General features: G+C 43.3%; 1 protein-coding gene across 28 annotated transcripts in view; it reads left to right on the forward strand.

Annotated features, from left to right (window-relative positions):
- NRXN3 (neurexin 3) overlaps nucleotides 1–12,855 on the forward strand; it is a 960,997-nt gene that overhangs the window by 26,978 nt on the left and 921,164 nt on the right. For all 28 annotated transcript variants that reach the window (XR_011337550.1, XR_011337551.1, XM_069858542.1 and 25 more), the window contains exon 2: nucleotides 6,771–6,788. Coding sequence is in view for 26 of the 28 variants with exons in the window: in XM_069858542.1 (XP_069714643.1) it covers nucleotides 6,771–6,788 (18 nt within the window). In the remaining 2 variants the exon portion in view is untranslated. The remainder of the gene's footprint in view (nucleotides 1–6,770; nucleotides 6,789–12,855) is intronic.

Consider the following 12,855-nt stretch of genomic DNA (forward strand, 5'->3'; position numbering starts at 1 on the left):
TGAATAAGCATACTGTGAATTTTCTTAGTTCCTTTGACTTTTGCCTGAGTACCAGTGCTTGGCTACTGTTAGAGGCTCACTCTTGGTGTCTGCCCTGCTCTGTTATTGAAGTTCTTAGCTTGTGATGCCTGGAAATTGCTACTGATGGGTTTGTCTGAGGAGAGTGCATTTTGAATTAGAATAATAAAATCGTAGAAAATGAGACTGGAAAGATCTCTGAAAAACTAATGAGAAATACTTGTCTAGTCTTTCCTCAATAATCTCCAATGCTGATGGCTAACTCTCAGTAGCCAAGCTGTTCCAGAGCCTCACTACCCTGTTACTAGCAAATTTTTCTAATGTTAACCCAAAGCTTCCCTTTCTGTGTCTTAAGTTTCTTTTCATTCCATCTATGGTGAACACGGACGACATTTTGTATTATTCTGCTTGCCCCTGCCATTCATAAGTTATACAGTTATTTACCTTTTGTGTGCTCCACAAGACTATGACCATAACTGGCTAAATGGAGATGTATGGTGCAAAATGGCAGGGAACAAATCCTCCATTTCCTACGGTGCCCAGGCGCCTAGAGTGAAATGGAAAGAAGTTTCATCCTGGAGTGCTCAGGCAATGGGTCTAGGCAGTTTAAGTGAAGGTCAGGATATTGTTTGGATGATACTGAGTAATTAAATCCCAGTTGAATTTTTGCTAGTAGTAGGCTGCAGAACTATTGACTTTTCCCCAGCTACGTAGCCTGAAGAACATACATGAGCATATTTGTTGGGCTGTGTGAAAGAGGATGGTACTCTCACTGAAAGCCGTGAAATCAGCCAGCAGCTTTATCTAAGAATAGTAATGATACCGAGTTAATTACAGGAATTATTATGAATTAATATATCTAAGATTTTTTGGTTGTTGTTTTTTTTTTTTTTTTACTCTTTCTGGAAGTAAGTAACTCTCTGCTTTAGTTTCTGAAGCAGCAGGCATATTTTATCCATCTACATCATGTTGATATTAAACGACCAAGCAATTGTAACGAACCCAGTTGCTTGCACGTGTCTCCCTAGCTAGCAATAGCACACACTCTGCCTGAGTATTGTGGTTGCCTGATAGGGGAGAGTTTGGCCCCTTGAGGTAACGGTTCTGTTTTCCTTAGTAGATACAGGATCTACTCAAATCTTATATGCTTTAGAGGGTGACATACTCAGGCACATGTCAGTCAACCTCACATTTGACCCTGTGGAGAGGGAAGGCTGCCCCTAACATTAATGCGCAGAGTATGGAGAAGAGATTTGGAGTCACCACATCACTCTTAATTATGCAGATTTGAAATCAAATCCCTTCCCCTCATTTAAATCAGAAGTACTTTAAAATCACATGGTACTTTTAGCAGAATCAGTCAAGTTTCATTCTACCTTTTTAAATAGTTCTTGTTCTAACTCTGACATGCTAAACTGCTGTATGGTGTTCCTATAAGCTGTTAAATGTCTGTCTCTTTAACTTCAGAGCTGGCTGCATTTCGATGCTGGATGAATGATTCCTGTATTCTCAGCTAATAAGTGCTTTAGGATCCCAAGTATTAGCTGTGCAAAGGCACAGTACAGTCTGCAATTCTATGCGACGTATCAAGTGAGCACTATTCCCGAGAGACTGAAGCCTAAGAGATCCCCTAGGACAAAGGACACAGAGAAATGTAATTGATTGTAATGAACTTATTGTGTATGTGTCACCACTTGTCTCTACTGAATAAAATCAGAATTGTTCAACACTCCATTAACACAAATTACAGGGTCCTAGTCTTCTAGAGAGAGACAATAAGGCCTACACCTGCTAGAACTGTGAAGTTCTTCATGATCCCATTATGCAGCTCACTGACAGGCATCATAGGCTCAAGCGGTTTTGGATTTGTTTCAGTATCCTAAATATTTAGCAAATTAAATAGAATTGGTCAAATTTACTTCTGTGGCAATTCCATTGGAATTAGTAGAGAGATATTAGCGGTGGAGCCTACTGTCAGAGTAAGACAAAAGATGTTAAGTAAATATGACACTGTCAAAGTAACTTAACCTAGTTAACCATACACACAACAATCTTCAAGGTGCCCATCTTCTGTGTGAGCATGGGCATTACAGGGATGTTGTGCTGATGCTTGGAATTGATCACTTTGCGGAGCCTGTCTTTACTCAAGCAAATTTTTGTTAGAACCTGTTTATACAATGTAAATACTATTTCTGTTTATGTCCCTGTAACCCTTCCATGTGGCTTTGAGCTACTGTGTCCTCAAGAAAGATGAGAAGACTGTACAGCTTTGTCTCTAACAGTGCAGTAAGGGAAGTAGGTATGTTTACATTAACAGACCAGGTTAGGATGGAATGAGACCACTTGCCAAATCGGCATCTAGAATTAACACTTTGTTTGATGAAGTATCAATTTAATGAAAACTCTGCTCATTGAAATTTAAGGGGTTTCCAGCTCAGCCAAAATTCAGCTCTTCATCCCATTGTTAAAAGGTTAGATCAGAGTTCAGTTACATCACCCAGTTCTCAGTCACCAGCATCTCTTGCTACCAAACCACAGGAATCCAGACTAGCTCATCACATATCTTTTAAATCATTCCACAGGCTGCCATAAATGTATCAATATTTGATCTCTGAACTGTTTTTCGTATATATCAGTATATCACAGTCAGTGACTGAGAGTTCCCAACCAGTCATGCTTCTGCTGGTGAAACTGTACCTATATCCATTTTCTGTTTGCAGCGTGATGACAACCAAATCTGCTTTAGAATAGCTTTTTTTAGAGATGGTAACTGAATGAGCTTTGGAATAAGGTCATTTTCCTGTCCAAAGGCAGGATCTCCTCTTATTTGGGAGTGGGTCCCCTATGAAAAAAATATGCCTCTAAGTTTTACACTATTGTTCCTTCCTCTCCCCAATTTCTTCCCGCTCCACAGTCCTTTCCACATGCTGACATTCAGAGAGAGGATAACCAGCGACTCCTGGAGGGTTTTGCCAGAGAGCTCAAGGGACTGGTAGAACATAGACAGTGCTCTTCTCTTCTAGGTGTTTATTTCCACTTAGCCTAGGATGCTTCCACCTGACAGTTGGTTTGTGATGTGTGAATTCTGTCAGAGGCTCTCAGTTTAGCTGGCAGAAGACAGGTGTCCACAGCTCATCAAAGGGAGAGGGATGAGACTGAATGGACCATGGAGACGTGAAAGAAAGCAGGTCTCTTCAGGTGATGGTGACATGTACTGGTAGGGCTGGTGTGCACAGAAAGTCTGTGCTGTCCTTGTCTTTCAAGTGAAGACAGAAGTGCACTCTTCATGACACCTCCCCTTATTGCTAACACTTTTGTTAAAATTTTAGAATTAAAAATACCTCAGATGTTTCCTCTACAGGCATGACAATGATCTGAGCTGTAATAATGTTTGCTTTGTTCCTCCCACTCCTTGTCATCCTTTTTCCCCTTCCACCCCACCCGGATGGTTGGGACTGCACCAAACAAAGGCAGCAGCCCTGCTGATCCCTCTTTCAACCCAGCTATTAGCATCAAAGAACAAAAGCAAACAACAACGGCTTGCTGCTCAGCCCTTTACAAAGACACAGTAAATGGACCCTTGCATAAAGGATAAAGAAAACTCTGTCTTTTCTGTGGTTAAGAGACGGACCTTTCTGTGTTTGAAGTGTTCTCAGTTGGAGGAAGTAGAGAAACCTCCATCCACACGGCAGTGAGTCCCATGATCACTGGGCTTGCCACGTGTTCTTCATGGTGCTCCCAGTTTAACTGGGGAACACTACCTCCTGAGTCCCTATGACAAGCAGGAGATCCCTGTGGGGGAGGAGGGTAGTGCTGATAGAAGAGGGAGGAGGTGAGGACATGTTTTAAACAGTCCTTTTAAAAACAAACCTGAAAAACATGAAGAGAATTTGAGGGAACGTCTCAGATGACAAGTGCTGAAGGACAGTTGACTCAGCTCCCCCAGCTTGGTCACTGCCTATTTGCCATCTCCATCTTCTACCTTTCTTAGGCATTAGATTTCTTCTAATGGTGAAGCCACTAGCCGTAAGGTGCTGCATCAGAGGTTTCTTATTAAGGCTGACTTCTGTCAACGTATGCAACCACAGTTTTAATTATGCACCCCAGTGGAGTGGCCTACCACGCTGCGGAGGTGGTGTAGGGTTTCCTGTGTGGCCTTGTATGGTAATTCCAATTGTATGCCACAGTGGTATTTATTGTAGGGTCTTTAGTGAGGACTGACTGGCTATATGGCATTTTTGTCTTCACGAAGAAAGCAGTGCTTTCTCACGTTTGTTTTATATTAAAAACCAAGTACTTTCACAGTTTGAAGATCAGCATTTGCCAGCAGATACCACCGGGGTGGCGGTATCTTTTCAACAAAGATATAGTGAAAAGACAGTTAAGACTAAAGCCAGTTAGGATTGGGGACCCCTGCTCTTAGGGACATTAGAACAAAAACTGGTAAATGGAAATCCCCTTGCTGTCTGCTCCCTGTTACTTTCCATTGAGAAACAACATTTTAGAGATGCTTGCGTAGCTTGTAACACTTCATTGTTCCCCTTTTTAACAGCTTCATGACCTGTTTAATTCACGCACAGTTAAATAAGTATTATTTCAAGCAGTATATCAGTTACTGCCCAGTGCCTCTTCTCTTATTTGCTTAATCTGTTTATCCATTGCTCACCCTTGGTTAGCTCTTTCCTTTGCCTCTTCTATCTGCTGATGCTTTTCACTCCCTAATCAGTCCACAGATTTCCTCCTGCAGCGCAGACACCTTGGTGAGGCTGCCTGCTGTTCCCAGGCCCCTGAGGTAGCCCAGGCTGCAGCCGTGCTTGCTCCTTTGTCAAGTGTGTAGGAAGGCTGAGAGGACATCATAGATCTAGAGCTTCGTACCTACTTAGAATAGGCTTTGGGGCAGCTTCTGGATTACCAGAAAAATGTGTAGTACATTATAATGTACTTTCCTCCTTTCCTTAAACGTGTGATCATCTTCTCTGACTGCCACTGATGTTCCCTAGCAATGCGTCAACTTAGGCCATGGCTGTGGGCTTGTAATTCTTTGGAATTTTCTTTTCCTACCTAAAAAGAATTACTTTCAGGCAAACTTTCAGTGTTAAGTGTCCTTCCAGGCTTGCACACCAACACACCAGTTCTTAGATATAATTATACATTAAAAGAGGAAAAGCAACAAATAACATTCATCAGATCTGACATATGCGTTTAGTAGAAACTATGGAAATGAAATGAGTTGATGCAACAGTTCCTCCCTTCTGTGCATTGTTTCATTTGGGTTATTACCTCCTTAGAAAAGGATAGCTTGATATATGTGTGATGTACCACAGGGATGTGTCCTCGAATGATTCTCGAGGCATTACAAAGTGATGAACAAAAAGCAACAGAAAGAGATAAATGAAAAGCAATATGTAAGGGCATCACTCACCACTAACTTGAAAGTATCTCAGGAAGACAAGTGGCACCAGTTTCACAGCAACACAGCTGGTTTGGGCAGGAAGGGGGAATACTGATGGAAATTGGAGGGGATGTTTGGGGAGGGAGCATTCATTCTTAGACCATGGTGTGTAACCAAAGCACTCAGTGTGTCATGCTCCTAGACTTGTGGCAGAAGTGGTCTGGGCATTGTTAATGTATGCTTTGAAGTCTTGAAAGATGATACATGCAGCAACACAACTCCTGGGCAAGGTACAGGCCTCCAGGGGAGAATGCTACCTAAAGATGTGGCCCCACTGTGTCCTCAAGCAAGCTAATTTTTTTCTTTGGCTGCCTTGGGAGGAAGATATTAATCTAGGCTAATCCCATGAGATTTAAGGGGTTCTTCCCTCATGGTGTTGTAAGTGTAGCTATTCAGAGCAAGACTAATCTTGGGATCCTAAAAAAGTAGAGGGGTATTTTTTTAATGTACATTCTCTGGAGTTGATGGGCTCTGCCCAAAATAGATACTACATTAAAAGATATACCTTTTCTGTGAATGATACTATCACGTACATGGTCTTGCTCCTCTCTTTATTAAGGGACTAATGTGTTCTGGGATTTGTGTGAATGATTCTGAAAAGCTATCTTATGACACAAAGAGAAATAATATTGAATGACATTTGGTCTGATTTCAGCATCTTGTGAAAAGACAACATGTGGGACGTGCAAGCCTCTGGCACTCCTCCCCCACCCCTGCTGCTGTCTGCAATGAAGGATGTTGTTTTGGGAATGATGGGCAGGAAGAATGAAAAGGAATGGACTCTCTTCTAGACTCCAGGACTATGTTGAGTGTCTTGCACCTGGTCATAAATTCACATTGCCCCTCATAAAAGGGGAGCAGGTTCTTTTCTTTTTTTCTGAAAACTTGCTTGAATTTATGTGCAATAGAAACCTACTGCAGGCAGGTTTGTTTTTGTTTCTTTCTTTTGCATTTGTGTGTGAAAAACAGTAGAATATTTTAACCAATATTCTTACAGGAACTGATGTAGCTTGGTTCTATCTGATTCCAGGAACTCTCTCTCCGGACAGATATGATGGTGGATTCACTTGTACATGCACAGTGGAGAGGGAGCCAGCGCCTCCTCCCTTGCATGGCTGGGTGATTGGCTGCAGATGGGTGGCCTTCAAACAAACCTAATTACTTCTGGTTTTGCATGAAATTGATTTCCATGCAAGGATGCTGAGTTGCTGTGTGCATCTCTAATGGCTTTTCTCTCTTCTCTCTCTCTCTCTCTCTTTTCCTTTTCTCCCTTCTGCTTGCCATGAAAACACCTCGACAGATGTCAATCATATTCCAGGTAAGTGTTGTTTTTGCTGAGCTGAAAGGCTGCTCTTGAAGGAGTGGTGGTGGGCAGTTACCAAGGGCAGAAATCTCATCCTGCTTCTTGAGAGTGTAGAGAACAAATCTTTGTAGTGGACATCACAGGGTCTGGATTGCGAAGTCTTTGCTAAAAGCAAGGCTTCACAGTAGCAAAGCTCACAAACTTCCCTCTTCAGAGATTACATTGTGTTGGTCAGATAAAGGGATGTTTTCTGGATGAAAATCACATTAAAAATGTTGCTTGTATTGCTCATTACCTGGCATTGAACACTGCATTATATACAGTTTATTTCTTATACATCTGTGTGTAGTCTGGCATACAAATCTAGTTCAGTCATTTTCTTTCTCCTACTGCAATCTACTCTGTTGGCTAGCCCCACTGATACCCTGTTGAATTTCATTTCCACTAACAGAGGAGGGGTTTTTTTTGGTTGTTATTTCATTTTAGTTTTTAAAATCCAGAGAGTATCTTTGTGGCTGAATATGAATGTGTGATCTTATTTAGGTGACAAAACTTTAATTTCTTACAGGACACAAATTATTAATTTAAAAGGAATAAAGGATGTGTGTTTTATTTGCTTGTTTATTTGAGGAGTCCTTCAACACAGAAGTATTTTACCACAGAGAACTCCAAACCTCCCTCCCTTGATTGCTCTCTCATTGCTGAAAGGATCTGTGTCTCCAAACTTCAGCTACAAGAGTTAATCACCTCTTGTAGCTAAAGTTTAAAGTTAATCACCAGTTAGACTGCCTTACACTGTAGTACACATCCGGTTGCCAACCGAAGCTTAAGAAACTAGCTTTTACCTAATGCTCAGACAGCTCCACCTGGTTTATCATTATGTGAAATCGAAATGAGAACCCAGGGAAGTGGCTGGCATTGTCCTGGCTGGAGCAAGATGCTGGGAGCATCAGAGCTCTTTTCCTTCTTAGCTTTCTGCATAGCTTTTGCTAAGTCCAACCTGGACATGGAATGCGTTATCCATTCAGTTTGCCTCTTTCCTACACCTGGATAACCAGATTTCGTGAAACACTTTAGAGAAGTGCAGCCACTTGGGTAATTTCCCTGTGTGTTTAGTCTTTTGGCTTCTCTTGTCAGCCTCCTTTTCATTCTACTGAGGTCCTTTGCATTCTGTGTGCATCTCAGCTGGCAACAATGGGGATGGAAGTGGCCAAATGGTAAATGTTGCCTGGCATGCCTTGGAAAGAAAGACTCTGTCAACTGTAACACTGAATCTTTTCAGTGACCCATGGGGCTGGACATGTACATTCTCTGCACCAATCTGAGGTGTCCATGAACTCCCATCTCCCCTCATCATGACAGGATCTGACAAGACATGCACCAAGGGCTTGGGGTCACAAATGTTTCCACCACATCCTGAAGCTCTGGATGTCTGTGGTGGGGAGGATGGTTAGACTGGATAGGCATGGCCTTGCTGTGCTCTACCAGTAGGACTCATGGTATAAAGTCACAAACGAGCGTTGCTTCAAACATGAGGGCCATCTCTGAGGGCCATCTCCAAGGCCCACACAGTTTGCAGTGGACAACAGCATCACTAGTAGGGGCCCAAGCAGAGGTGGCACAATGAGGGCAGGACCATGCTGCTGTTACTGTGGGTACCCTGGAGCAGTCCATCCTTCTGCTCTCTGCCACGCTGCCCTCGTATTCCCATAATTTATATGCTTGGATGTGCATTTTTTATTCTCCCCATCATACACATATGTTCTTGTTCTCAGGACTGCTCTGTGCTTTCTCATGTGGATTTCTAGTTACACATGAGTACTCTTTTCCGTGTGCTCTGTATTTTTTCAGGCTGACGATTAGCTGCACATCATTATTGGGCTCTGTAGCTGCTCCTAGGCAGTCTAATCCCTCTACTCAGCTGCGTTTGCTGGCGTTGTTGTGTGACTGGGCAGTGGTGTGGACCACCAGGAGGGTTTGGGTAGGCACTTTCTCTCTATGTGGCTGTGCAGAGGCTTTCTTCCTATCTGGCCATCCAGCTGTCTGTATTGTGAGGACAGAGTCCAGGCCTCTGTCAAAATGGTTACTGTAACCAACGACTGTTTGCAAGACAAGCTATTGATTTAATAAGGTAATGATAGCTGTTTACCCACTGTTGGGGTTTAACCTGGCAGGCGGCTAAAACAACTGCCCAACCATTTGCTCTCTCCTCCCCCAGTGGGATGGGGGAGAGATTAAGTAAAAATAGGTAAAACTTCTGGGTTGAGATAACTGCAGTTAAGTAGGACAGAAAAAGATGATGAGGATAAAATAATATATAAAACAAGCAATGCACAGGATGATTGCTCACCTCCCACTGCCCTGCTAATTCCCGAGCTGTGGCATCCCCTGGCTAACTCCCCCCACGTTTATATACTGAGCATGATGTCATACGGCATGGCATATCCCTTTGGCCAGTTTGGGTTGGCTGTGCCCCCTTTCAGCTTTTCGCTGGCAGGGCATAAGAAGCTGAAAAGTCCTTGAGTAGTATGAGCACTACTTAGCAACAACTAAAACATCAATGTTATCTACATTATTCTCATACTAAATCCAAAACACGGCACTGTACTTGCTACTAGAAAGAAAACTAACTCCATCTCAGCTGAAACCAGGATGCCCACAGGCAGCAGAACTGCTGTAAAGAGCCCCTTGATTAACTGAGTATTTTTATTATTGAATAAACTGTTTAGAACTATTTCCCCATAAGAGAAGACAACTGTGATTAGGCTGGGACTAGCAGCAGTGGGGACCACAGGGCTTTGATGGGCGCAATTCCCGCATAATGCAGAGGAGTTGGTCTTGTTCAAAATAAACAGAAATGTTTAGTATGGCCCTTCCCAGGCTGTGGGGTCTTTGCTTGTGAAGAAGTCATATCCTGGCAACAGGGGCTAGCGTGCTACACTTCTTTCAAGACCCAACTGAAGGCTAATTTCACAAATTCAAGGAGTTTGTCAGATGTTAGCCCAGCTGCCTTGCAAATGTTATGCCCCTGGTAACAAAATAACAACACTGCATTGTAAGCAGCAAAAGAAAATTTTTAGAGCAGGGCCTTGTAGTTGGGGGTGTCTTTACTCAGATGGGTCACTCCATTGTGTTGTGTTGTGTAAAGGAGAAATAGCTTCTTTCAGTACTTCAGTTTTCCTTTCATGGTTATAGCTACAACCTCATCTAGCTTCACAGCATGCTTAGAGATCTTGGACGGAACACTGTGGAGGTTAAGAGCCTTGTTACAGAGGTTAAGTTCCTTGGCTGAGGGGTGGTATGCAGCACAGACTAGAATGGATGCCTCTCACCTCTGCACGGTATCTGCCCCTTCTTTGCACCTTCTACTCTTCACCAGTGATTTAGTTGCTGAAAGATGAATTATTTGGAGAAAAACAGCAGGTCAAGAAGCAAGTGATAGGCTCTTGTTGCATTTAGCTTCTTTTTTAGTGCAAGAATATATGGGAGAGAGAACTAATTATGGGTCCTTGATATTATATTGACTGATATTGATACTTAGGGGGTGTGGAAGTTTAAACAGTTTTTTTCCTATTCATGCCTTTATGGGAGAGATTTTCAAATGTTCATGAGAGGAGGCCAAGAGATAAAGTTTCTGGATATTTTGCTGTCGTGATTTTATTGCTGACTAGAGTTTTCCTGTAACTGAATGGACACAGCCCAGTAGAAATGACCTAGTTAGTTGAGGCCCTGAGGAAAAATTAGTCCTTGTTTGCCTGAATAACTCCTTCATAAGGATTCAGAGATCCTTGAAAGCATAAGCATACTAACACTTTTTTGATCCAGATCTTTAGTCTTTCAGACTCCATCTTTTAATGCTTATTTCTCTTCTTCATCTTAGGGCTACTATTTTAGTCTGTCTCTCTAACTCCATGTCACATGTCATAGGGTCATTTAAGCAGTAACTGGGTGCTGGCTTCTGCTTCCTTGAAGCTGGACTCTGCTTTTTGGTCATGAAAATGTGTACATTGTCTTTCAGCCCATTTGAAATTTCCTGTTTGCAGAAGGTACTAGGTGAAAGTAAGAATGCTGTATCTTCAGTGCCACTTATATGGAATCATAGATTAGTTAGGGTTGGAAGGGACCTTAAAGATCATCTAGTTACACCCCCCCTGACAGAGACAGGGACATCCCACTAGATCAGGTTACCCAAGGCCCCCTGGCCTTGAACACCTCCAGGGATGGTGCATCCGCAGCTTCCCTGACCAGCCTGTGCCACTGTTTCACTACTCTCATGGTGAAGAAATTGTTCCTAATGTCTAGTCTAAATCTGCCCTTCACCAATTTATACCCATCCCCCCTCATCCTATCACCATAAATCTTTATGAATAGTCCCTCTCCAGCTTTCTTGTAGGCTCCTTTCAGGTACTGGAATGTTGCTATAAGATCTCCTCTGAGCCTTCTCTTCTCCAGGCTGAACAACCCCAACTCTCTCAGCCTGTCCTCATATGGAAGGTGCTCCAGCCTTCCAATCATCTTTGTGGCCCTCCTCTGGACCTATTCTAACAGTCCTATATCCTTCTAGAAGGATATAGAAGAAGATTCCAGAACTGGGCACAGTACTCCAGATGAGGTCTCACAAGAGAGGAACAGAGCGGCAGAATCACTTCCCTTGACCTGCTGGCCGTGCTTCTTTTGATGCAACCCAGGATACAGTTGGCCTTCTGGGCTGTGAGCGCACACTGCCGGCTCATGTTGAGCTTCTCGTTGACCAGCACTCACAAGTCCTTCTCTGCAGGGCAGCTCTCAATCATGCCATCCCCCATTGTGTACTGAAAATGGGGATTGGCCCAAGCCAGGTGTAGGACCTTGTGCTTGGCCTTGTTGAACCCCATGATGTTCTCACAGGACCACTTCTCCAGCCTGTCCAGGTCCCTCAGGATGACATCCCGTCCTTCCAGTGTGGCAACTGCACCACTCAGCTTGGTGTCATCTGCAAACTTGCTGAGGGTGCACTCAATCTCGCTGTCAATATCATTGATGCAGATATTAAACAGCACTGTTACCAGTACGGACTCCTGAGGGACACTGCTTGTCATGGATCTCCATCTGGACTTTGAGCCATTGACCACTACTCTCTGAATATGACGATCCAACCAGTTTATTATCCGCTCATCAAATCTACATCTCTCCAATTTTCAGAGAAGGATGTTGTTTGGGACTGTGTCAAAGGCTTTACAGAAGTCTAGATAGATCACATCTGTTGGTTTACCCACGTCCACTGCTGCGGTTACCCCATCATAGAAAGCCACTAAGTTGATCATACAGGACTTGCCCCTGGTGAAACTATGCTGGCTGCCATTAATCGCCTCCATGTCCTCCATGTGCTTTAGCGAAGCTTCTAGGAGGATCTGTTCCATGATCTTCCCAGGTACAGAGGTGAGGCTGACAGGTCAGTAGTTTCCAGGGCTGTCTTTTCTACCCTTTTCAAATATGTGCACAATGTTACCCTTCTTGCAGTCACGAGGGACTTCTCCTGATTGCCATGACTTTTCAAATATCATGGAGACTGGCTTGGCAACCACATCTGCCCCATTCCCTCAGGACTCTGGGATGCCTCTCATCTGGTCCCACAGACTTATACGTTCAGATTCCTCAGGTCGTCACGAACCAGATCCTTCTCTACAGTGGGAGGGGGTTTACCCTCCTGGTCACCATCTTGCTGTCCCATGACCCAGGAGGGGTAAGGAGAGAAGTCATTGGTGAAGACTGAGGCAAAAATGTTGTTAAGTACCTCAGCCTTTTCCTTGTCAGTTGATACATGATCACCATTTCCAATGATCAGTGGGGGTACATTCTCTTTGACGTTCTTATTTTGATTGACATATCTGTAGAAACCATATGGATGTTCACAAATGAAGAATGCAAGAAGAATGTAAGCCTGTACAAAATGATTGTATATGGATATGTCACAACCTGGACCAACACGCTCACGTCTGGCGTGTTTGAAATCATTTTATATAGGCTTGCAATCTTCTTCATAGGTGTCACTGTGGTTTTGATTCTTGTGTAACCTTTGCACAGGCACTGTTCCCAAATCGTG

The sequence above is a fragment of the Phaenicophaeus curvirostris genome, chromosome 5 (assembly GCF_032191515.1).
Source record: "Phaenicophaeus curvirostris isolate KB17595 chromosome 5, BPBGC_Pcur_1.0, whole genome shotgun sequence".
Taxonomy (NCBI): domain Eukaryota; kingdom Metazoa; phylum Chordata; class Aves; order Cuculiformes; family Cuculidae; genus Phaenicophaeus; species Phaenicophaeus curvirostris.